We start from the raw sequence: 27,326 nt of genomic DNA, 5'->3' as shown, positions 1-27,326 counted from the left end.
AATGGTTTTTCTAAACCTTCTTTTTGTCGCAAAATCAATGGATTACAATAAGTTTAAAAAAAAAAAAAAAATGGCCAAAGTGTTGAAACAGCTATACTTGAATTAAAAATTTTCATGTTCAGCAGAATTAATGCACTTTATTTCGGGAAAAAAAAAAAAATTGCTCTCTCGAAATACATTGAAAAATCTAAAAACTGTCCAATTGCACGCCACCGCTCACCTGTAGGCTTCGCAAAAGATCTTCATAGCCCAGACCTCGTTGAAGTTCCCGAGGATGATGCGGACGTCCTTCTTTTTGAGCTTCTCCAGAGCCGACGTGACTTCCGTGGCAAAGCTCTGGCTTTCGACGACTTCGATCGAGTTCTGGTCCAAATCCGAGACCAGTCTGTTGTGCGCCTGCACGTTTAATGACACAAGAGTCATACCAACTTTCAAAATATATGTATGTGTACCGACGCGAACAAAAAAAAAAAAAAAAAAAAAAAAAAAACTCAACCCTTCTTGTTTAACTTTATTTTCTTTTCCCTCTGCTTGAACAAAAGTTAGAGAAGCCGGAGGTAAATAACGCTATTTCGGAGGGGGTGCGCGTAAAACAAATGAAATCCAATTAAGGTAAAGCAAGCGGGTCGTCGAGACGGAGAGAAAACGAGCCACGTACCTACATAGCTATGCACACGCGCGGTAATGTACACGTGTACACACACCTATATATATATATATATATATATATACGAAGAAGGCAGTAAAGCCTCGGAAAACGAGAGTTGCTTTGATGTTTGAAGCAAAACGCTTCCGCCGTTTCCGGCTCTTGCACACGTATATATACATACCTACGACTAAATCCTCCCCTCCGCGACTTTTCATTTACATCTCGCGCTTCTTCGTCATTATACGCCTCGGCCGTTATACTTTCCGAGCCGGTTACAAGGGACCAAAAATACCATCGTCGCGCTCTGTTTGACTTGATTTTCCCCGCGACTTCTTTTGCCTGTACCCGTTGTATACGTGGATACAAAAAATACAACTAAACTTTCCGAACGAAAAGCCCGTGTGCATTAGGCGCCCCACAAAGTTGCGAGCGGACGCGCAAATTTCGACGTTGTGCTTTTCCGCTCGTCCCCTCTCGAGGGACGAATTCCCCCGAAAGGGGTGTATGTAATATTGTGGTCGTTGTATGGGGGACGAAGTTGCTTACCAGGGCGTATCGGGGCTCGTTCTGGTATATCGTGCCCACCCGGGTCCAGTTGAAGTTGTTGAGGAGGGTGACGCGGGGCGCGTTGAAGGCGTTCTCCGACGGCACTATCCTGAAGAAGTTTGGAAAGTTGTCGCTGGTGAACATCGGGTGCGTGTCCGCGTAGCTCAGCTGTGGACAGAGAGAGAGACTCGTGTCATGACGATTTGATCATGTTTCGTGCTTTGCAACAACAAAAGTTGAGCTATTCTTCATCTCTAAGCGCGAAAAGAAGCCACATTGCATACACACATAGTTTCGGGGGTTTTTTTTTTCCCCCTTCCTTGCATTTGGAAGCAGAGAAAAAGTATTTTGATTTGGGTGAGAGAATTTAAAAATACCGCTCTGAATGTTTATTTGACTTTCAAGAGAAAAGCGTGCAAAAAAAAAAGAGAGAGACGATCTACAATTTTTCGTTCAATCATGTATAGCATGTATAGCTACTCGTGCAAAACGTCAGTTTGAAAAGTTATTGGTTTTTTTTCACCGAAGCTCAGTCGTGAAGGGATGAAAAAAGAATATAAATGTTCGTTCCCCTTTGAATCCAAGCAGCGCAACGAAGGTAGAGGTCAATCGAAAATATAACTTTGAGCCTTGAAAAGTGGATTAAAACAACAAAATTCTCGTCGGGGGTGGCAGACATAAAAAATTCTCTATGTACGCGAGAAATGATAAATTCCAAGCTCGGTTGGCCGTACTCCTGCGGAAGATAATACGTGTACTACGTAGCCACCGCCTTTGGTGATTTCATTACCCCTGAGGGCGGTCGGCCGGAAACCCCGTGACCGCATCGGGCAAAGAGCGCGACCGCACTTCTTTGAGCAACAAGTGCTATATTATGTAGCCACGCTATTTGAAAAGCCCCTCCTCGATGATGCGGGGCTCTGTGTGTCTACGTATATAATACGGTTGCCACTCGGCTGAGCCCAAAATTCAAAAACTTACAAAGAAACGAGCGAATAAGCACCCCCCCCCCCCCGTTGTTCGACAAGGGCTCGAAACTATCCAACCCATCAGCCTCTCTCACCTTATACACATATTATACGCCATGCACTCGACTCGTGAAAGCTCTTGTTCGCCGTCGTGCCTTTTCCCTTTTATACGTCCTCTTAGGTGCAGCTTATACAACTGCGGCAACATACCGATCCATCATCGTCACCCCCTCAGCTGCCTGACAATTTGTCCTCTACGTTACATCATCGCCTGATGCGCGGTGGTACAGTGTTCTCACTCCCATTACACGCGCATGCACTTTCGATCAAACGGGTTAGTCGAAAGTTTAGTGGCTTATGTAGCTGCAGGTGTTTCATGTCTTTTTGGGAGGAAAAAAAAACAAAAGGGTCAGTGATATCGTCGATCTTTTAGCTAATTTTCAAAGCCCTTGGCTCTGGGCCTGAAAGTCACGCGATCAAAAAAATTGGGAAAAGTGTCGCGGTACACCCAAAGGGTTTGACGAGCGCGTCTCAACGCGACACCCAAAGTGGATTGTCAGAAGAAGGTCATCCAGGGGCGTATAATTAATATCGCCCGGAGCGCGGAAGCACGCTCTGGTTGTCGTACACATGCGCCAATGAACCCTTCCCTCTTGGCTTGGGAATTGGATAGGAGCAAGAGGCTCCCTCAAAAAGCTCCGCATCCCCCACGTATATGTCTATGTATACACCATACATGATGGTCTCAAAGGAAGTTAGAGCTCGTTAGGTCTCTTTGCTCGTAAATTATCGAATCAACGGTGTTGACCTCTCGACCGTGTACATACGCGATACGAAGGCCGATGCCAAATTTTCACCGCTCCCCCGTTGTGCCGGAGTCGTCGGAGTTGACACGTGTATATATAAATATGTTGGCTTGTACACGTTTTGCGCGCAGTGGAAGTATAATTACGATAAGTGCAGTGATTAATCGGGTTAAATTATCCTTATATATACATTTTGTACATCGGCTCGTAATATATATCACGTTTCGGGTAATAGAGAGGAGGAGGAGAGGTCTGATTCGATGATAAAGGGTCTATTAAAATTTTCATAATTTCGTTTGAATAATGAAACTTACAGGGCGGTGGGATGGGCTCTGGAGGGAGGAGAGGGGTTAATTAGATTCTTAATTGATAAGTCGAGACTCTCGGTCTTGGTCTTCTTTCGTATACTTTCCGTGAGACGAGTTCATCGGCGCTCGCGCACCGAAGGACTTTTTATTAGGTATTATACTCTGATGGGATTTTTCTTTTGCGCGGAACGACCGACTGACGAATGGAAATTTCTTCTTTTTGTTTTTTTTTTTTCTTCTTCAACCCCCCACTCGGGGCCAATTGGCGCTTGGCCGTGCGGAAAATGGTTTAATTAATTCTCTTGCGATAAAATAATACTCGACGAATCGTAGTCGACCTCTTGCTTTTTATCGTACCCACTTCTCGGCTGCAGCAGTAAATCCTGGGATTCTTTTTTTCTTTTTTTTTCATGAAAAAATACCATTTGCGCGAATCAAGTCGTCGCGACGAATTTGCAAAAATGACCGATTCAACCAACCCACCACTAGTTGTTTCTTCTTCCAGCTCGGCGGTCTTGGCTGAAATAACAAAACGCGAAAAAACATTGTGTTCGGATCGGTGGTTGACACGTGCTTACTTTCGACCAAACCAGCCGATGAAACTTTGTTTCACACCATAACGCAACAAATGTTCGCAAAATTGCTTGAAGTAGCAATTTTCATCCACGATGGTCCACCGACGTAAACAGGTGTACCGAACGAAAAGCCAAAAAAACAGACGGAGAGTATAAACATTTCACCGCACCGGGGGAGGTTTGGTTGTTTATTCTTTCCCGTCCCACCGCGGGCGAATTAATAACAAAGACTCCCGAGTGGGTCCATCAGGGGGGGGGGCAGAGTCCACCTGCAAATTATTTATAGCCTCCTTGGACCGGACGACGGGGCACATCAGGCGCTGCAGGCGGGGATGAAACTCCCCCGAGCCGCGGAGGAGAGAGAGTTTATTCTCCATCTATATGTAAATTCGAGGTCCGGCCGTGGTTTGTTGCACGCCTGGAAGCTCGTATCAACTCTGCCTAATTGCTCGAGCGCGCCCGGTTCTATAACACCCTTAACGCGCCGGTACGCGGGTCCACTCCATTTTTTTTTGTTTTACACCCACTTGAAAACTCTTTGGAAACTCTCTCCGTCCGGGGAGGGGACATGCACTGCGCTCGTGTATTGCCCAACAATTCCGTGACTCGAAACGGTACGCTCCCCCCACCCCCCGCGTGTAACAATGTTACCGGCAACAACAGCAGAGGCAGAGAAAATAAAAACTACACCCACCTGGACCTACAGCATTGGCAATGGAATGCAGCCGAACGACATGATGGGAAAAAGTGAAATTGCGAGCGCGCACGATCGTGGGGGGGGGGGGGAAATCGATATTCGGGTCAAAATTGATTAGAAAATAAAAGGAGAGGCTGAAACTGCTCGGGTTACGTTTCGTGGGGAGGCTCGGGTGGGGAAAAAAAAAAACAGCCTCGGTGTAACCGGTGCTAATAAATATTTCGTATAAGGAGAGAAGGAAAAATCCGAGGGAGGAGAGGAAGAACAATAGGAGAGAGAGAGAGAGCTGCGTTTAAAAATAGGGGGTTGGGTGGAAGAGAAGAGAGACAGGGAGCGCGGGAAATCAATATATAGAGGGCGAGGCCGTGTACGTATGCTTGTTGCACATCAAACAAAAATGCGAATGCTTGGGTGTACTTACGGCCTCCCCCCTTTTTTTTTTTCTTTTTATAAGAGACAGGTGTGCAATGGACAATGTATACCCACCTGCGTGAGACGCCAGTGTTTGGCGGCCTTGGCAATGGGGTCCGTGACTTGGGTGCAGGCGGCGCCGAAGAGCATGACTTTGTGCGGACCGCTGTGCATCATGTCGAAGAAGGCCTTGACGCCGACCGCCGCGTTACACTGCAACGTACAACAATCACGATCAAGCTATATGTACAAGTGTCAAGTGGTTTTTTTTTTTTTTTTTTTTTTTTTTTTTTTTAATCAGTATAGTTATGGAGTTTTGTCAAACAATGTATATATTTTATCAAATCGATGTATGGTAAAGATGGTACAGCGAGTACACGTCAAAGGACTGCAGGCAACTGATAATTTTCTCTCGGATTTCGAGGCACCGGAGAAACTCTATATTATATATACGTGTACATGGAGCTCGGCAAACTAGGTAAATATTCAATTCGACGGGCTATGTATGTATAGCTCGATCTCGTGCTCCTTCGCATCTCTATGTACTCTCGTTGCCATCCGTCCTATATACACATACACACACACGTGATTAACGCAACTACCTCGCGAATCTTTCGATCTTGGCTTTCTGGCAACTAGTTTTCATGCATATACCGACGTAATTTGATTGTTACTCTGACGCGTGATTATCTTTCCCCACAATGTAAGTAGTAAGTACAGGTATCTCATTCGTACGCCACAGCTGTAGTTGTCTTTCAAAATAATTATTTTTCACGTGTAGTTAGTTTTACCTTTTACTTGAAAATTGGTGTAACGATGAAATTTCCTCGTTACAAAAGTCTTTAGAGTCTCATGCGTCAATCGTTCACGTTTTCCCCACTTGTTTGGACAAAATTTAATATCGCACCGTTAAATGCGACACAGTAAAGTATATGTATATAAGTAATGGCTGAATGTACATCGTATATGATTGAGCAGTAACGAGCGGTGCAATTAAAAAGGATACTCAAAAATGCGCGTCGCACTGTATAAACACAAATACACACACAGTAGGAAATGACAAAACCTACCGGCCGACCAACACGAAGGTATAAATATATGTACACACAAAAAGAAAAAGCACATGCTTTTCACGTATAAACGAGCAACTTTGCGATTCAAGGCTTTTCCAAGGTATAGATAAACACACCCTCGGTTCCCCTCCTTTGAAACTAGGTCTCATTAGTAAAATTTAAAACACACGCGAGTGCCCCCGTTGGCGCACGAGCAAAAGTAGGCAACAATTAACAAGGGAAATTGTACGTATGTATGTATGGGCAAGACGTAAAACAAGACTTCGCAAAGGTATAACGTTTATACATGCGAGTTTGCGTACAAGTATATTCCCGCACAATCCAACGATTTTTCTCGCGAATGTTTCACGACTTGTGTGTCCTCGGGTGTTCCATTTTCGCTCCTGTCGGCAGCCACTTTCCCGAAGCCAAACGTACCCGGGGCTTTGTTTCCCTCCTCCTCCCCGACTTTGCACCCACATCTTATATTATTACACGCACCGGACAAGCCTTTGACCGCAATACGCATTTAATCGGCTTGGGCGTGTATATTATACATGGACGTACAAGGGGGCGGAGCAAAGTTTTCCCTGGAGCTTTTCGGGCTCTCGTGCGGGCGAGGGGCCCCGAGAAGCGAGATTAGTTGAAGAGGGAGGGAGACGTGGGGTATCACATCACGTTCTCTCGCCACGGCGCGTCGGCAGCGGAGGAAGCTGCCTCCAGCCAACTAATTATCCGGATCCCCCCAGCTCCGCTATAGCTGTGAATTTCGAGCTGCTCCCTCTCGCGTGCTCGAGTAGGTGTCCATATATACATACACATACAGCGAGTCCCGATTTGTGCCCCCCCCCCCACCCACCGTTCATTCGTTTAAAAGTCGAAATGGCCTCTCACTCCAACCGCCAATGGCCAATTTTGGGTATAGACCGTTCGAATTCCACGCGAGCCGGCGAAAGAAGCTCCGCGCGGGGGATTCTCGAAAGCGAGGTCTATCGTCGGAATGCCGTACAATTTTCATCCTTTCCTCGTTAAGCTGTATTATCGTTGTGGGAGTACATGTTTTCTTTTAATTTTCTCATCGTGATTAAGCTGATGGTTATCCCGCAGCTGCTGTAGGTGATTAATTAGCTAATGGGGGACGGAGGGATTACGCAATAGGTGCAAGTGTACTTGCACACACGCACCCCTTGTTTTAATGTAATTAAAACTGACTCCATCGCCGTATCAACTTTGGGTTGTTTGTTTGTTTGTTTGTCCCAACTATGTGCACTGAGAGAGAAAAAAAAAAAAAAAAAAAAAACAATTACCGCGCTAGAATGGTAATCGTGTGCTATTTTGCACATTGCCATTGTAACACAGTAATTTTTATCATATTTCTTTGCTCCCAATAAAGGGAGAAACCTTCGGCAAAGAAAAAAAGTACATGATGCTTCTCCCCCCTCGTGTATGGGCATTGACACTTTTGTGTCGAATAAAAATCGATACTCGAGACAGACGAGCCAATTGATACGTTTATCACCCCCCGACACCCGAATCGCGTTGAGAGCAAGACAAGTACTTTCATTCCCCCTCCCTCTTGGTAAGCGCTGTCTTTCGCCCCTTTGCAAGCTCTCGATCGAAAAAGACCCACGAGAGCATTTTCGCACTCGAACGCGAACAAAGGGGGGAAAAGGAAGCTGCGGGTACACGAGCATCGTCCGTCGACCCGTATACGAGACACTCGCGTGTTTTTGATTAAACACACCCCGCTAAAGAGCCGATGATGCATCACATCAACCCCACCGGGACGAATAACACCATCAGCCCCGGCGGTGTTGTCGTTGCTCGAGTTTGTCGTGCCAATTCGCTCGCGGGCCACTCCTTATATATACACACGCGTCGCGTGCGCCAATACCCGAGCTTGTAATTATTATACCTATACGTATGCGCATATCCGGCTGATGCGGCTGCAGTGAAGCGTACATTTTCATTATAGGAGCTTACGCGTGCACGGCGTATATATGTGCTTTCTTCGGTTTACGAGTTTCGCGCTCCGACGTGACAAGAGGTATTCATTATGTATATACCCATATCCGAGGTTCGAATTTCCCTCTCCCCGTCTCGCGAAAACTCACTGGAATTCATTTTATTTGCATTTCGAACGTCGGTGATTTTAAATCATCATCATCATCTCGACACACGAGAGTATTATTATATATATCCTATATATATATATATATATATATATATATATATATATATATATATACGTGCAGTCGAGGGGGCGCGAGATTTCGATTGCTCGACGTGTGAATTGCCGGTTAATTTTCAAGCCTACACCCATCATGGCGCTTTGGCGCTTATTGATATTCCGCGAAACGTTTGCCCGAAGATTAAAATAAATCGCAAGTATCGGGACGAACAAATATATATACACATGCACGGGCGAATAAAATCATTGTAACGGATACATTTATACACTCGCGCACGGGGAGGTAGATTTGATTTTAGCACCCACCGGTGAACCGTAAGCGTCAATCGAGGCAAACAAAGTTTATATTCTCCCGCTCTCTCTCTCTCTCATGAATAAATAATAAACCCACCGACGGGGGGTTAATTGTCTAATGGACTCGTAATCGGATTCTCGTGGATTGGATTTCACGTATAGGAAAAGCCCTCGGTGAAATTGAATTTTCGCGTTCACCCCCCACCCCGATGAACTTTGCGTGAACACAAATGCATGCGTTTGCATTTTTCCGAGCGGCGTCGCGTGTAACGCGATACATAACATACACCTGTGAGCCGGAAACGTGAAACTGACGGAACATCGAACAAAGGGGTAACTAGTAACCAGGGAAAATGAAAAATCGAAGGAAAAAAAAAAAAAATTGCATCGTGGCGAAACCAAAACCCCGTGGGGGAGAAGTTTCTGCCAGAGCTCGTCCAAACGGGGTGTATTATACGGACGTATGTCGCAGGCAAGTGCGTTAGCCCAAAGTGACGGTGACAGTAACCCACAAGTAGGTATCTCCTACTCCGTACATTGTCCCTCCCGGCTTCATACGTGCACGGGTTACCGCTGTCGGTTTCGCTCAGCTCCTGCCCGTTAGCGTGTGCCCCTGTCATGTGTAGGTATGTACACTTACGCGTCGTATATACATATATGTGTAAGTAGGTATATACAACACATACGGCGCGGAGTTTGCGGTGGGGCTGCTAAATCCCGACAATTATCGACGACTCATCGCCCCCTGCAGTGCCGAGTCTCGAGACGAGATGAATCCAGCAGCCCCGCCACCGCCACCACTGCTAATAAGCCGTCGTCGTGAAGCCTCTCGCCGCCAATACTGCCGCGACCCCCGCACATTACAATTACCTTCTCCCGGTAGGCACCTCACCCCTCTCCGCTACATTATCCATGCTAATGGCGGGTATTTCCACTGGAATTTTTTTCCCTCTCCTTCTTCTTTTTCCCTCTTCCATTCGCTTGCAAACGGAGCTACTGCACAAGTCAAGTGTATAGGCATACGGTCGTATCAAAGTGAGCGGAGAGGTCTTTTTTTTTTTTTTTTTTTGTTTTTGTTTTTTTTCTTTACAATGAAAGTGTAAAGGTAGCGCATGATGCACATCACACATTGTGCCCGTGCGTGTGTACATGACATGCGCGTGCCTATAAATTTTTCCCCCGATAACGTCGCGCTTATTCCCCGCGTGAATTATTGTCGCCGGAGGAAAAACCAAAAAAGTGTATATGAAACACACGCCACGCGCGTTACATTGCAAAAACAGCGGAAAAATGCACCTCCATGTGTATACACATCCAACACAAATATCGCGTACGCGACCCATCTCGCGTGATAAGACGCGTGACGATGCGTCCATATGGGTGTATCCTACGTACATGTCCCGCGGGAAAACGTCAAAATGTGTGTATATGTGTGTGTATATATACAACGTGTACCCTTATATACGGTATACATAGGTCTACGTATACGATGAAGCAGCCTTATGATTTAGACGAGGAGGGGTAGCCGGCCATTAAGCTTGCATACACGTATTAATCAGCGCTAAAGCTGGTCAAATTCGGGGTTGTCGGTGGCGGTCACCGGATTCCTCGAGGTTGGGAAGCTCGTCACGAGCCCGGGACGTGACGTGTTTTCCTTCATTACATTGTATACATATAACGTACACGTATATATATATATATATATATATATATATATACGGATACCGGAACTATATACGTATGTAGCTTTGCTCTACACGGTACGTACATATATATATGGAAAGAAAAAAAAAAAAAAAAAAAAAAAAAGATACCCGCAGTCGCGAAAAGCTACTGTATACCTACCCCTATTTTGTTTACAACTTTGTTCATTGGCATCTTGGGATTGACAATCGAGAGCACATCATCGATCGATCGACGATCGGCAAAAGCCACGCGATTCCAATTAACTTGCGAATGCGCTCTATTTCATGCGCTTTCCGAGGATTACGTGTATACACACACACACACACACATATATGCAGTGCGAACGTATTTTCGAGCAGCTGCACCGGAGGTCCGATCCAGCCGGCGGTGTGTGTGTGTGTGTCGCAGCTTGCATCGAAAGCTCGCGTTGTATTATACGCTTCGGTATATATATATTCCGTGCGCTCGGTTTTCGTGTGTGTTTTCGCCAACGTACGCTAGAAAATACGTAATAACATTGAAACCGGTGCGCCCGAGTGACACACGCGTACCCATACATATGTGTATGCCGATATTAGGTATACACCGCACACATAATATCATACGTAGGTATACATATATATGTACAGGCGAACCAACTGACGCGCCCTTATATACCGATTTTTTTTTTTTTTTTTTTTTTTTTACCCAAGGGTGCCTTGTGTATGTAATATATCGATGAGCCTACAAGAGAACCATCATCGCAACATCATCGGAAATGCAGAAACTTGATTCCCCCGCGTGCAAACCCCGGAAGCGCACATACAACTGTATAATTTTTATTCCACCGATTGCGGAGTGGGTGGGGGTAAACGGGAGAAGGCGAACAAACTTCGAAACATCCCCTTCGGAATTGTAAATTACGCAAAGACCGGAAAGAACGAGTATAATTAACGAAAGTACCTATTTTCGCGCTGCTCAACGAAATAACAAGAAAATTCATCATCACGCGAGCGTACCGTTAATAGGGATCAACACCATTACTCCGCGTTTTCCTCCACTACCACGTATTATACGTTATTGTTGTTATGGTAGTTGGCCACAAAAGTTCCTCGTCTAATGAATAATGCCATCGCGAGCTTCGAGCTTTGCCGTTCCTATGTGTGCGTATAGGGTATACATATGCCGTACAAACAGGCAGGAAGATCGTAAACAAGTTGCGCTCCACCGCCAAAGTACACACTGCGGGACCGGCTCCGTTTTTACTCAGGAAATAACGTGTAGACGGGTAAAGTGTACTATAGGTGTACAATATGTGTATGGACAGTGAAAATTTCCTCGCTCTCGACAAGTTTTTGAGCCCCTTTTGGCTTCTCGCGAAATGAGCCACTCGCCACTGTGCAAGTGTACTTGCAGTCGCTCGATTCGTTCTCCACAGCTTCATATTTTCGGGAGTGTTAAAGACCTGCGGACGAGAGAACAACTGCTATGCATATACGCCTACACACTATGTATACATATGGTGTACCTCTTTGCTCTCTCTCTCTGGTTTGCTCGAGCTTCCTCCACAGCTTCCAAAGACTCAAAATGAAAAAAGTTCGCTTCCCCGGGTTGTTTATGTATACGTGGTGCTTGCTTTATTATATACCAACTATATAGGTCTTGGTGCGACTTGTATAACTGTATAGCAGCTCAAGGGGGTGAAAATTTTGATCCTTGCAACCCTTCGTGATAGCTCTCTTTTTTTTTTTTAAAGAACGATATCGCCACACGTTAAAATTGCGAAACTTCAAGATCACCGATAGCGCGGGGCAAATTGAGGCATACATCCAACAGGACAAGGAGAGAAAAAAAAAAAAAAAAAAACCGACTGCAAGCCTCTGCGGGTGATTACTCAAAAGCACCTCCTTCTCCCTAATAACCTCGTAACAATCAAAGAGGGCGCGAACGCGACCACCTCTATACATAAGGTATGTACATATAACACCCTGCAAGGTAATAGGTAACGCCGCGCGAGAAATTGATCGCACCCATCCACGTCGGAGTTTGGCTCGTCGCGTGCGCGGAGGTCGGAGCTTATACACCGTGTGCATGTGCGTGCCTATATACATGTGCACAATGTGTACTCACCCGGGGAACAGCGATTGCGAAAAATCGTTGCACTTGTTGCTCGACGCCTCGCGTGTGTGCCCCCCCCCCCTCCTCGCTTATGACATGTATATATATATATGTGGATCCAAGTTCGCGGCCCCAAGGACTGTGAGCACGCTCCTCGTGTTGTATACCCTCTGCGAGCGGGCCACAGTTCCCCGCTGTTGCACTTCACAAATGCATACGTGTTGGTACGCATACTTGCACGCTGTACCGTATAATTTCATTCCAAAAGTCAAGAGCACCAGTCGGCGAACTCTGGTATACACACTCTGTATTGTGTGTATATATACATACATATACAACACACAGTTATCATCTGGGTTGATGCTGCACACGCTCGCTTCCCCCTTATATATAACACACGCACTTTTGTTGGGTATGGAGTAACCGGTTATTATGCGCCCCGCGTATATATCGCACCTGTGCGTTGAGTACGTACACATATACGAGTCAAACTCCCACTTGGGGGGGGGGAGGGTGATGCTTATTCAAACTTCGGAGTCACTTGTCTCTCTCTCTCGAGAATACACCTGTAATTTGCAAGTACAATCGCCCACACCCCATATCTCCCTGCCTCCCGTCACCAGCGCTGCTGAAACTTTCCCACGTCCGTCGACGGTATTAATCGAGGAAAAACCGAGCTTGCAATACATATGTATCATCGATCACTCGGTATTTTGTGTCCCCCCCCCCCCCGATGATTGGCACTTGTAGGGGTGTGTGTGCCTCCAAACAGATTGCCTCGAAAGAATACATAAGAGCTTTTCTATCGGAGAAATGTACAGGGGACGAATAAAGAAAAAAAAAAAAAAGAGAGAGGGAGAAAAATATGGGAAAAAGAGACAACGGGGAGTATCAATTGTCGTTTACCGAGATGAGTGATTCCGATGCGTGCAGAAAGTTGGAGGAGAAATAGGGGGGTGGAGGGAGCTTGCAGAGAGGGAAGTCCGTGGGGGGCTAAAGTTTCAAAGCTCTACATGTAATGCGTGTATGTATACATATACAGAGGGACGAGAGAGCTCGGACGATCTCTAAGGAGCTTCCGGCTCTGAGAGCATGTGCGCATCGATCCTTGCATCGGGAAGCGATTGTCCCGTTTTTTTTCTCAATCTCTCTCTTAACCACCGCTGCAACTCTCCATTCGACTGGGTGTATACACGCGTTGCAGCAGAGCTTTGGCTTCTAACCGCACTGCCGTTGCTTTCGCAATTGCGTATTCCATTAAAAAATTACAATCACGCGCCGGATGATGCAAATGGGGTGTACGTATATATATATATATATAAATACACATGTACGGGGGCTTACGTTATACTTCTTCAGCCCCTTGCACGAGATTTTTCACTTTTTCATTAGGACCGCGCGCATAAAGTGCAAATTTAATAATGAATAGAAAGTTGGTGGTGGTGTGGCGCAACGAAGGTACAGGTGTATACATGTATATGTAAATACACTGTACGGCCGAGCTGTAGAAAATTCACTTTGTGGATAATTGAATAACAAAAATCTCCATACGCACTCTTCATACTACTTTGACCCATTGGCCCTTCGCGCCTCGTCCTTTCTTCTCCTTATGAAAAATGTTTCGCTACAACAGAGCACACGGAAAAGGCTATATATATACATCAGCATGATTATCTAGCTTCAGAGCAGGGGCGTCGACTGTGGCGTGGCTAACAGTATATGTACTTTCAAAAGATATGGGGGGGAAAGGAGGTGGGGGAGGGGAATTATTATATTTCAGACGGTCTTGTTTGGATGTACGGGTGTGCCAAAGAAAAGAAAAGAAAAAAAAAAAAATTGTTAAAGGCCGATTTGTGGGAGAGATCGATGCGGCGCTCGATAAGAGTCAAAGTTGTCCGGCGATTGCGGTCGTCGGCTATACGTGTAGGACGGACGTCCAGGGAGGGGGGGGGCTGCACGACTTTGGCATAGTGTACACTGTAAACGGCTTTCGGAGCCCGCATCCGAATGAGCGAGCCTCGGCAAACCCGCTTTACTTTTGACCCGAGAGAGCGTCTCTGTGTACATAATGGCAGGAGCCAAGAGGCTACTCTCTCCCGTTTCTATTATGCGTGTACACCAGCCTGGTAATGCTCACTTGCTATTCCCGATCGCTCACGGTCTCCCGTATACTTTGTTTGTGTTTGTTATTAATTTAGCTGCGGTGGACGTACAAATGGAACAAAGAGCTTCATCGGCTCGCTCTCCCGTTGCGAATACATGTATATATATATATGTATATATCTACTTTTGGGTTTGGAATTTCGATGATTATCATAACCACACATAAATCTGAATCAGTGAGCGTGTTTCGTTCATCCTCGACCATGTCCATCGATAAAAGTGATTCGAGGTATTTCTTCGATTTCGAGTCGATCTCGGGTGTATATTAGCTTATTACCTCGATTCAGTGAAATATATACAACTGGAAATTAGTCGTTGTTACTACTATGCGTCTACTACTACTATTATTATTATTAGTGTAAATTTTTCGTTGGTTACCACTCTGGCCCACTGTGACATAAATATATATGATCTACCCCAAATCAACGTGCACAGTGGCACCCAAGTATGGAGTATAGGGTACCCAATACCCCGGCACTGTTTCAGATTTATGGAACGAAGGGATAAACAAAGGTCCAAGTCCCGTACCTATATACCATGCGATTTTTGCCGAGGATCGTGGGGTAGAGGGAGAAAAAAAAAAGAAAGACTAAGCCACAAAAAAAAACAGAGGCCCTAAACAAGCCATCCGTAGAAAAACGAGCCCAGAAATAAGCAGAAAAGCGCGACGAGCCCGCCGTTGGTGTACCTATAGGGTGCTAGGGATGGTGGCCTCGTAAATTTCAGGCGCTCGCGTACATTTCGGTCGATTTTCAGGGACTCGCCGTCGTACGCCGGCTTCACTGCCGCACACATACATTATAGAGACCCGCACTCGAAATAACACACACACGTACGATATCTTTCGAGACGGGGGTGGGGGTGGGGGGTGTGTGCATGCATGGCTATACATAAGGACCAAAGGGCCACGTCTCCTTCTCTCTCTTGGCCATCAATCCTTTTGCCTCTCTCTCTCTTCTTGCTCCATCTACTGCTTCTCCGGTGGCTCTCGCTTTTTGCTTCCTCCCCATCCGTTGCCCTCAGTTTTTGCCCCCACCCACCCCCCCTTTTTTCGCGCCCCCTAAGCAAAGAGGATCATGCTTTCTAAATGATTGCTTTGCCTGATGACTTTTTTCCCTCCCTCTCTCTCTCTCTCTCCTGCTTCACCCACCGCCGCAACCTACACCGTACCCTCGCGCAGGTGAGAGCTACGCCGATAACCCCCTCCGCCCTTTCACCTCCGACTTCCAAAGAGCCAATATCCGCGATGGCACGGGTATTTACATGTAAACTCTCGTCTCCGTTATCTCCCCGGTCCTCCTTCCCCCAGTGACCTGTATACCTCCCGTTCGATCGCGCCGGGGCTGCAGGTTGGCTTTAATTATATTACACATAGGTACTGGCAGGCGTAGCCCCTTTGGCCCTCGTATTTGTACGTTCTCCGCAAACTATGTGCGTTCGCTGCGCGGCACCCACACGCGTCAGCAAACACACACGACAGCGTCGCTGCTCTTCTTGTTTGTTGTTGTTGTTGTTGCTGCGCATTGCAGTAAACATTGTGTGGGGGTGCTCTCTCGGTTTTCCAGCCATCATCCAGCACTTGATGCGCTTTTGCGTCATAGAGAGAGAGGATACGATCGATACCTTTTTTTTTTTTGTACCCATTTATATATAACCTTCGGTACACCGGTTTACAATGGGTATATATACAGCGTGTAAACAACAACAACAATCGGAGCCACGTATGTATACGTGGCGGGAGCTCTCCCTGCCAGACATTTTTTACCCCCCCGCTACCGATGCTTGTACATCACGTCTATATACACACACTTGTATTGTACAGTTGCACGACCGCAGCTTCCTCTTTCTCTCTACTACATTGCCCGAATCGCGTCAACTCTTTTTTTTTTTTTTTTTCTGAAGCTAATTATACGCATTTTCACTCCGCCCACAATTGCAGTAGCTCGTAAGCACCTTCTAATTAGAGCACGTGTGTGATTGTGGCAAAAGTCGCAAATGCGGTGTGCACGAGTAGAGCCTTCTAACTCTCAATTGTCGCGATGGGGGGGGGGGGGTGAAATCTCGTGTACGGTGTAACAAACTTTGAATAAAAAAAAACTCCCTCTCTCTCTCTGGCTGTTGTACGTGGACTGTATTTATACGATGGTTGGTTGGTGACAGCTGTATATAAGTACAGGCGAGTTGATCAATTTTTTTTGTTTACCCCGGCGTGCATATTGTACCGGCTGACGGGTGTCTTTCGCAGCGGTGGTGCAACGACTTCGTCTCGTGATATTTTTACCGCTGCTGCTGGTGTCTCGCATGAGGTGTGGAGAGCAGTTGTGCGGGTGGGTGTAAACAGTGGAGCTACCCCACCGATTGCGATGGAGTTCGAGAATTGGGCGTTCTAAGGACACACCAAATACTTTACAATAGGTTTTTACTGCATGGGCCTGCATTTTCAACTTTTTTAATGAAAAAATTACAATAGAGATTTTTTTTTTGTGTGGAATCCGTGGTTTTCTTTGTAAAAGAGTTTTACAATTTTTTTTCATACTTGTAATAACTATTACTTGTTTTACAATCGTCTCCAAACATCAGATCCTCCCTTCGTTTATCATCTTTATTTTTTGTGCTCTTTTTTTTTTTACAGTGTATCGCTTTATGTGTTTTTCTTTTTATGCCCCCGCCTGTACGTATTATTCTTCTCCGTTCCTCCATTTCTTTTGTATAATGCCTCGCTTTTAGTATCCCTCTTCGAGAAGTCTCGGGTATCGCGTCCCCTTTTATACTGCGTCTCAGTATTTTACATACGTACTTCTGACGATATTTTTGGTTTTTTTTTCCTCTTTTACTACAATTATTTCAAAACAGTGTCTTCCGTATTTTTTTTTTTTTTTTTTTTTTTTTATTTGCAAATCTTTGCTTTCGTGCCTATGCTGATGTCTCCAATACTTCCATACCCGCACCCCATTTTTTTCTCCCTCATTTCTTCCGTTATACATTTTGTATTTCATGTATCTTTATCGACATGTCATTTTTTTTTTTTTTTTTTTTTTTATAACTGTTTTACTGGTCTCTATTATTGTTTGGATACATCTTGACTTAAATATAAATATCCTTGTTCATTTATTACTTAACAATATATTTAGTATTAATTATTGTTGCTAATTTTGATCTGGTGTATTAATTCAACCCTCACGCCATTACACTCATCGTGTACATTTCAACCAAAATCTTCTAAACGAGAGAGGGACTAACTGCGTGCACTATGATACCATAAAGTAAGTTTTTTTTTTTTACACTCTCAGTGGACAAAGATGTGAACTTAGCAACTTGGTTTAAGTAACCAACTGAAAAGTACATCAGTTACTTTATGCGCTGGTACACGGAAGCACGAAAAGTTGAAATAATTTGCATACATGATTATTCGCAAAAATAAGCTGTGCGTAACCAAGATTTTTATGTAAAATACACCGCGTGAATGAAACAAGATAAAACGTATAACTCAACGACACGAGCACAAGATGTGTACTCAGCTAGACTGCAGTGACAAATGTACAAGGCGGAATTCGTTGCGATTTCAAAGCGACAAATTCCATACTTATTTGCCGTGTGTCGAATGGAAATAGGGCTTTACTCACTGCCGGGGAAAACTTTGTCCGTTTGATTAACTCGAAGTAGGTATTCTGCAACGCGCTTGTGTACACATATACACAAGACGCAGCGAGGTATTTTCATGCAAAATACTGCAGTGAGAGCATCAATGGAACTAATGCGTATGCATGCACGTACGAGCAGCTCTTCTGAAACGCGAATCGATGGTATTCAATGGAGAGAAAAAAAAAAAAAAAAAAAAAAAAAAAAGACAAGTAGTAAGTACCAAAGGCAAGAATAAAATGCGAGATTTAAATAAGCAGTAGGTACCGGCTTGTGCACATATACCACGAGTGTGATCAAAGCTGCAGACCGTCCCTCTTCAAAGGTACGTATACATTTGTGCACGTTAGATGCGCATTAAACGTCAGCAGCTTGCAGGTAGAGAATAAACATCGTTCAGGTACGGATACGCGTACGGATACGCACATGGTACACGGAGGGCCGCGGCAAAGAAGCTTTTATTTTTTTTGCGCCGTGGGCGACGCGTATAAGTAAATTATACTTCGGACGTGTTTGTGCACACGCGTGGTACTAGAGTCTACTGCACCTGCTGCACGCGCTGGGTATATATGGGTTATTGTATATATAGTTGCGCACACAATAATCCCGTGTGTACACCTGCAAGCGTGCGTTTATGTACCCAATATGCGTGCATATTGCATTGGGTCTGTTTGAGCGTGTATATATCTATAGGAGCAGTTTCGTGAAAAATGCAGCGATGTTTGCAGTAATGATGGTTTGAAAATGAGGTGAAATTTTAAATTGGTTTTTCCTTTTTTCATTACGCACGCGAATACGGAAAAATAGAAAGAGAGTGGGATGCAGTTTTATTTTTTCAGCGCAGTAGAATAAAAGGTACGGAAAATTCGCGAGTTTCCGTCACAAAAGCAAACATCACGTTTTAATAATTACTACGGTAACTCCGGTTTCGAGAAAATCAAATTACTTTTTTTTTCGACTCTGTAAATTATGTTTGGTGTTTTTCGCTGCAATAACACGTTCGTCCCCCTAATTAAAAATTTAATCGGCTTAGGTTGCATTTTTTTGGCGATTTTCAAAAGAAGTGACGAGTTGATGGAAAATACAATCTCGTGTTGGTTTCTTTTTATCTATCCAAAAGGAACAAAGTAAACATAAAAACCTTTGGTAAAGTAAAATTTGCAAATCCGAAGAGTAAGTCTGAGCCACACTTGACACTTTATTCTAAAAATATTTCAACGAAAGTAATGTACATTTCAAAAGCTAAGCAATAAATTACCACCTTTCAATTAATCTTTTAATCGCTCCTACGCCTTCCAGTACACGTACATTATTCAGCGTGAAAACAAAAAAAAAAAAAAAAAAAAAAAAAAGGAAAAAGATAAGCTTATCGCAACGCACGCGCCTTTACGCTACTCTGCTCTCTGGGCAAAATTAATTAGACTTTCAGTTTTCTTCTTCAAATATGCTTCCGCTCGCACACGGCGAACCTTGCAAAAAAAAACAAAGAAAAAAAAAAAACATTATTCTAACATGATTTATTCATAACTGCTATCTCCCTTCTCTCGCTTTTTGTGGAAGAACAACGCGCACGGCGCCTCTTTGCTCTACAACCACCCCTGCCCCTCTTACCCCCCCGGTTCTTTCTTTGAAGCACGTCCAACTCCGTATACGTACGTTTTGTCCTTTCGTTTCATTAAACTTTATTCAATTTTAATATTCAAATGAAGCAAACTGCGCACCTCCATTTTTATCGCACGTACATACACACACACACACACACACACACACACACACACACACACACAAATATACTCTTTGCAACGTACATACGTACATTCACACATGTATTTCGGATTTTACGCCCGCGACAACGTGCATGGAGTGTATGTCGTTGCGTACACACGTGCTTAAATAAATTGTGTGGTGTATTAATTACAGAAGCGAGACACTGGCATTGTGCTAACAAGTCGTTACCACCCGTGCCTATAGTTGTTGACGCAAAGTTTGCACGCGTCAAAGTGAAAGTTGTCGTGTTGAACACGCGCGTTTGTTTGTTAAGAGTTAATTAAACATTGTAGGGGGGGGGGAGTGATAGGAGTAACGATGAGAAATGACTGTGCCGACGAGACTAGAGTTTTAAAAGAGCTGTATTTAAGGGTAACCTGTAGATGAGGCATTTTTGTACACTTGAAGCTTAAATACTTTCATGTGGAAAAAAAAGACTCACAAATTTGCTTCTTTCGAAAGGAAAAGCTTCGTGTGCACGAAAATAATGTTTCCTTGGATGGATATGGATTACCATTCATGATTTCATAACCGCTAACCACCCCGTTTATCTATGATATTAATTTAAGGATTAAAAAAAAAATGTTGTCGTACATTTTTAAAACAAACCGTGTTCTTTTTCCACTTTGAGCGATGCAAATTTAAAGGATGACAAAGTAGATATTATATTGCCAGGAACACAATACGTCAGGCACTCGTTAAGTAGCTGGTACCTATATGCCGTCAGACACATGTTTGAAGCTCGCAGTAGAACAAGTGCGCGTCTCGTCGGACGAGTATATAATATATAATATGTGCACGCGTACTTACAACGAGAAAAAGAAAAAATTAAGCACAACGGAGTGGGAGAAGAGGAAGGAGCTGCGCTTGATAATTTTAATCAAAGTAAGCGAGGCGTAAAAATCCGCGGGGAATTGACTGTCAAGCATCCGGAGTAGACACAGGTTATATACCTAAGGCTGCGCGCCTAGATCGAGTTTTGCTTAATTCGCGTTTTTCATTTAGCGCGTCGCTGACTCTCTCGGGAGGCCGGGGAGGGAAAAAAAGCTCTTTTTTTTTCGCGCCTATACTCCCCCTTTTACCTTAACTTATCCATTTTGGAGGTAAGAGGGGAGGTAGCGCAATTAATGTCGCTTAATACACGCAGTTGGCTATCCCCCGTTGGCTCGCTACACCGAGGCAGTCGGGCGTTCAATCTGCATCGTTTTTATATCGCAACCGGAAAATTGGACGGACGCTTTTTTTTTTTTTTTTTTTCCAGCTACAGCTCTTTTCCATTCTTCCTCGTCGACATTGTTGTTGCATCACTTTTAACGAGCTTTATAGCTTTTTGCTCCCGTAACGCGGGAGGTATCGAACGATCGAGAAACCAAAGACTAAGCACGTAATATATACATATATACCTACCATGCAAACTATCGTACGCCGCGAGCACTTTCGTTACACACATAGTACACCGAGGAGTAGGTAATTGGCAGTTGAATATACTTGCGGAGTAGGTATACCATATAATGAATCCCAAGATTTTTCGTGCAATTAATGAGACGGTATGCATAATCGTACAAATGAGCAAACGAAGGAGCATTCAATGAATGAATGAATGAATGAACGAACGAGGTAGCAACGAGGGGGGCGTGCCCGGTAATTTTTCAAAGTATATATTCACACGGAAGGGGTGTATTCAGGCAGACGAGCTACTGTGTATATGCTTCCTCTCTGCAGGAATGAGAGATAGAGCAACCCCCGTATACGAAGCTATATAGTGTAACGGTGTGTAGGGGGTACCTATTAGACGGGTACCTCATCACTCGCTTACCGCCTTCCCACCCATCACTGCTCTCTCACCGGCTGCGTAATACCTATGCTCCGGCTCCTGTTATTTCCATAGACGTTTCCGAATTAGGGGCTCGATTTCCTCTGGGCCCTCCCCTCCGCATAATACCCACCGAAGACTCTACAATTTACCCTTGCCTTTAAACCTGCCTCCCGACTTTTCCCACGTCGTCGTCCCAATTTACGATTCCACGACCTATTAATCCACCCCTGTGCGTGCGACTCACCGCACCTTCCTCTGTTTGTTCGAAAAGAAAATTGAAAAAAAAAAAAAAAAAAGGAAAGGTAAAAACCACGGAGGATATATCTGAAATTAAAAATCGTACGGCAAATACGTGAGTCGGATCGATGCGCGGGAGAGCCCGATAAGCGGCCGGCTACTTCTTCTCCGATCCACGTGCAAGCCGAGCCTTGATGAAAGAGCTCTCTCTCTCTCTCTCTCGACTTATAATATACGCCCGTAGCTCGCGCGTGGCTGCGAAAGAAAAAGAGGGGGAGGATATGAGAATTGATTTTCAATAAAACTGGTTTTTCCGCCCGTCTAACGCCTCCTTTTTTTTCTCTCTCTCTCTCTCTCGATTGCCCCGAGCGTTTCTCAGACCGAGTTGGCTGCTTTAGCCACGGGTGGAGAAGGGAATCGGCAATCTTCGATTTTTTCCACCCCCCCCCCTACTCAACCTGGTCGAGTGTGCTGCTGACTGTCTGCTTATTGTTCCCTTTATCTTTTCGGGTGGGTTGCAGGATGATTAATTGCGACATGGTTGCGGTGTGTTGACTAGCGTGACAGAGGCTGTTGGTGATGATCATTTTTTAGGGGATGGCGCTCTCTACACTGTGAATTCGGATACATGAATTGAATTTTTACATTTTTTGGCAAGCAAACGCGCCCCAGTAGCGCAAGTTGTTATTTAATCAATAATGTCATGCGCCTTAGCGTCTATTATGGTTAATAATTATAAATATGTTGCAATTCATCCTCCGATAGTTGAATATATTCAATTTTTTTTATCAGTCTCTGCTTGGCAGGAAAAAAATGACGCTTCGCCCTAAAAAGGCTCAACACCATGTGAACGTATGGTTGTTTAAACTAAATTTTTTTTTCCTTTTTTTTTTTTAAATAAAGATAAAATATTTCTACTACTTTTTTTCTTACATTATCTTTGTTCATCCGACACAATGCACGAGCATCCTTTGGGTACGTGAATTCCAATGTAGAGATACACACACACACACACACACACAACTCGCGTAATTGCTTTCCCGAATCCAAAAGAATTCGCCGGGGTCTCAGGTCGAAACGAAAGTTAAAATTAAACGGCATTCCAACCCTATGCAATTGAAGAGCTAAATATTTAGCGAAACCTAACGGCGCACGTGCACGGCGACGGAAGAGAAAAACCCAAGAGGAAGAAGAAGGAAGGAGGGGGGAGGGGGCGAATGGTATATGCATAGGTCGCGAGCGGCCAAAGTCTAGTGGACGAGAAAAACCCTCCAGGTATCCGTAGCGCGGGAGGCTGGCAACACGTTGCGACTCGAAAACTCCAAAGTAAAGCTCCACGGAAAGGGAGGGGGTGAAGCTCCAGTCAAGAAGCTCCGAGTCTACTCTCAGCCAAGTGGCCGAGCGTGCTTACGGGATACTTGACGAGTATACGTACATACACACATATATACGTGTATATATATACTCACACAGGCAGAGTCCGCGGTGCAAAGTTTTCCCTCGGCTTCCATTATTCTAATTGGCCTTTTCACCCTCCTCGCCCCCAACTCACACGCGTACTCCCTCTCCATTCTCATGTCGGGTTGAAGGGGACCGTCGGGCTTTTTACCCACGCCACCCGCCAATAAATACATTCGCGTGTGCTGTTATACGCACCGATAAATTTCGTAATCCCCCCCCACCCCACATAATCGTAAATTTACCCGAATAACCAAGTTTTTCCCTTCCTTTTCCCTCTTTGGCTTGTACGCGCTCTATTCCACTTTTTCCACCGCCCAACTCCGCGTACCGGTACACGGTACGTTGGACAATTTTGCATTGTGCCAAAGTGAAGCAAACGGAGCGCCTCGTCCCGACCTGACTCTGATGCATCTTTATAAACCCTCTGTGGGTTATTTTCGCTCGCGTCTTTACCCCCCCCCTCCCCCCGTCTTCATCTCTCGCCCGCGCGGTCGATGAATTATTTATCGGCGCTCACTTGAAATATTGATGGTATCGATGAAATTTTCGAGCACGAAAAGCGGAACGAGAGAGAGCCGAATGAGCCGTCACCTGTACACACACACACACACACCCATTTCCTGATTCGCGTGCTGATTTCGGATTGACTCGCGCGTGACCGCCGAGTGGCACCGGAGGGGGGTGGGGGAGGGAAAAAGATCCCGCGCGGCCTCGTCTATTTTCTTTCATGCAAGATTCATGAGCTCCACGTATACATGTACACATTCTTTCTCTCTCTCTCTCCTTTTTTTTTTTTTTTTTTTTTTTCTTTTTTCGTCTTCGTGCGCGTCACCACTCGGTGAAAAGCAGCTCGTCGACAGAGAAAGACCAAGATGGACGAAGACGTCGGCGAGGCGCTCGTTTTTCGAGGACTGCACGTGCTATATACACACGTATACGTTATACCATGTACAGTAGTAAATTGCCGCAGGCCACTAAGCACCGGTGTCTCTGAAAATGTATTCCTGCTGAGGAAGGAGACAGGGAAAAAGAGACGGCAAAAGAAGAAAGACTGCATGGTGTATACAGTGCACGCACGCATCTATGAAAATGTTGCACGGATGGATAAACGCGCGCGCGCGCGCGTGTGTGTACGTTGTCGCGCGATTTGGCGGGAAGCTTTTTCGGTATGATCAAGTGGAAGAGGAAAGAATAGAGAAAGGGATGAAAGGAAGCAGTGGATATCCTCCCCGAGAAGTGTGTACACACACGAACGTGTGTCATCCGCACACGCTATAGTCCATTCTCTTTTGGAGCCCCTTTCCTTCTCTCTATCTCTCTACTTTTTCTGTCCTGAGAGAAGTGATCCACACAAGTGCATCCGAGTCGTAGTCGCTCCTTCACAGGTGTGTATATGTGTACACTCGGAGCCCGCGGCCCCAAGAGGGACATATATATATATATATATATATATATATATATATATATATATATATATATATATATATATATATATATATATATATATATATATATATATACCTAGGGGGGAGGCTTTTACGTCTCCGACGTGGGCGTCGCGCTCTTTTATTTGCCGCGTTGACACATCACTGAACCCTCCCCCCACCCCCTATGAGCTCTCGAGTGAGCCGAAAGTGACGGAAGAAAAACGAGAACGGTATAGAGTATATGTGTATATAGGCCTCCTCCTCCTCCTCTTAGCAAGGGCTATTTCGCGCCTTTTCCTCGTGTGCTGCTTGTATATAACGCTACTTTTCTTCTTCTTCTCCGTTCGTGCAAATGCGCCGTTCCGTAATCAATCCCCGTTAAGCCGTAGTTTTCTCGCTTGGGGGAGGGAACAGGCGAGACAAGAACCCCGGCAGGAGAGTTAAAAGGAAATCCATTTGACAATGCATACCTCCGTGGTGATCCACACTTGGCTGTATACACATCTATTATCGGTACGCATCAGCGTCGTCGACTTATTGTTATATTTTTTTCCTTCTTTTCATCCAGGAGCTTTTAAAGCGAAGCACTAGAAAGGACCACCACCACCACCACCACTGTACTAAAAGGTATGAGGCGTATTTGGGAAAGAGGGAGAGCCGATACGTAGGCCGAGAGGGTATATACCCTTTAACTCGTTAAAAAGGAAATTCAGGGGAGAAAAGAGGATCGAGTACGTTATAGGTTTGGCATATCGCAGGGAGCAAAGGGAGGTGTGTATAGGGGTGCACGGTAAAGATGCAGGTATTAGGTAAAGTAGGCACGCGCTCTCTCTCGTTTTATATGTTACACGAATAAGAAACGAGTGAGCTTGGCGTGGGGTGCGTACAGAGGCGGGTGGTGTGTGTGTATTGTACAGAGGACTCCCTTTATCTCTCTGGGCTATACCGCTCGCAAGCTGCGCACGTATATATAGAGGCGGGTAGAGGCGCTCTAATGGTCCTCACGGCCTTTCCTCTCTTTCGCCCCGAGCCATAGCTGCGCTGCGTACACGTGTGTATACGGATGGCTCGCGGGTGCGACTACTGCGCTGCCAGCACTATGTGAAATGTCCGTGTACAGGACCAAAATCTCTCCGTCTCCGTTTGAGGGCCGAGGCGAGTTACTTCCAGGCCCGAGAGCAGCCAAAGGAATATCAGCCGGAGGAATTCTCCGCAACAAATCCCTCACTACTCACTCTACGAGTACATTATTTTACTAGTGCACTCGTTACGTCGATCCATACAAACGGGCCTCCTCCTCCTCCTTCTATCAAAGTAAAATCATCCACCTCCGGTTTCACTTTAGTCAGCACAGACGCGCCTCACCTGTATATATCTTCCTTCAGTGCTTGCGTAATGTACCGTGTGTAAGCAGCAGCCGGCTGGATTACTCTTGCGCGGAGCTCGTTCGGCCAACTGGAAAAGCTCGCTTTTTCGATGACACAATCACGGGGGATGGACGGACAGTACCCGCACAGTCAAGAGGGTTGAAATGATCCTAAGAATGTATCCTTTTTTTACATCTAGATTTTCCCATTGGATTAGTTTGATTGCTTCGTATGTGGCGCACGAGGTTTTGCATCGGGTCGAATCCTCTGGTGTGTAAAACAAGGGACTTTTATCATCTCAAAGTATGAAGAAACTTTTTTTATTTCCCCTTTCTCGCTGACGGATGAAAAAAAAACGTACTCACGGAAACTTGGGTGTAGTACCTATACAGTCGAGTCGTATGATTGCGGCGATCCAATCCGCGTCACCGGAGCGGGAGATGATACGATCGGGAAGAAAGACTCGCGTCAATGTTTCCCCGGTGGTATTACGACGGCGAGATTGGCAAAGTGTGGTGGCTCTGTCTCTGCTGCGGGAAAACCATATGTCTCCGAGAGGGCAATATCTTTCAGCCGAGGCACAAAGAAAACTGGGTTATCGCGGCGCGATAGCTTCCTCTGTTTAACGATAATCCATGACGCGTCTCTTTTTCAATGAAAAATGGCGCAATAATGATTTTTACGGATCACGTGGGTAACGAAACCACCAAGGCTCTTTGTTGCTGAGTACAAGTTTCTTTCATAAAAATCAGGATTTAATTTTTGTTTGTCGAACGATTTGACGCGAGTTCTTTTCGTCGCGCGTAGTTTCGTGTTTTACCGATTCGTGTATACACGTGGGATAAAAAAACATAACGTACAAATCCAATTTTGCGCCCTCATTGTAACTACTACTCCCTTCGAGGTGGAGCAAATTTTGGATATGAATATGTTTTCTTTGATCCGCTTTGAGCTTTATTTTTACGTTTGCAAAACAAGGGAAAAACGCAAGTTTTTGTCAATACGAAACAAACCTTTTTTTCCATCAAAATAATATTTCAAGTAAAAAAAAGTACACATTGTGTGTCGGTTCGCGAAGTAAAAATCCTAATACGATTATTTCGAATATGTTTGTCAATCGTAAACAATTTTCGTACGGATGTATTGTATTTCTTCCAAATGCCATTCAC

The 27,326-nt window shown here is 45.0% G+C and overlaps 1 protein-coding gene across 1 annotated transcript in view; it reads right to left on the bottom strand.

Moving 5' to 3' along the window:
• Positions 1–27,326, bottom strand: part of GABA-B-R2 (gamma-aminobutyric acid type B receptor subunit 2) — a 51,237-nt gene that overhangs the window by 6,527 nt on the left and 17,384 nt on the right. Inside the window, exons 2-4 of the mRNA XM_023390249.2 lie at positions 5,036–5,173; positions 1,196–1,363; positions 221–396 (exon numbers count right to left, since the gene is read on the bottom strand). Coding sequence (XP_023246017.2) covers positions 221–396; positions 1,196–1,363; positions 5,036–5,173 — 482 coding nt within the window. The remainder of the gene's footprint in view (positions 1–220; positions 397–1,195; positions 1,364–5,035; positions 5,174–27,326) is intronic.

Source organism: Copidosoma floridanum, unplaced genomic scaffold (genome assembly GCF_036245765.1).
Source record: "Copidosoma floridanum isolate Cflo_tuat_1 unplaced genomic scaffold, Cflo_Japanese_pri ptg000032l, whole genome shotgun sequence".
NCBI classification, from domain to species: Eukaryota; Metazoa; Arthropoda; class Insecta; order Hymenoptera; family Encyrtidae; genus Copidosoma; species Copidosoma floridanum.
The sequence above is the reverse complement of the archived record's forward strand: the minus strand, read 5'-3'. Positions and strand labels throughout refer to the sequence as shown.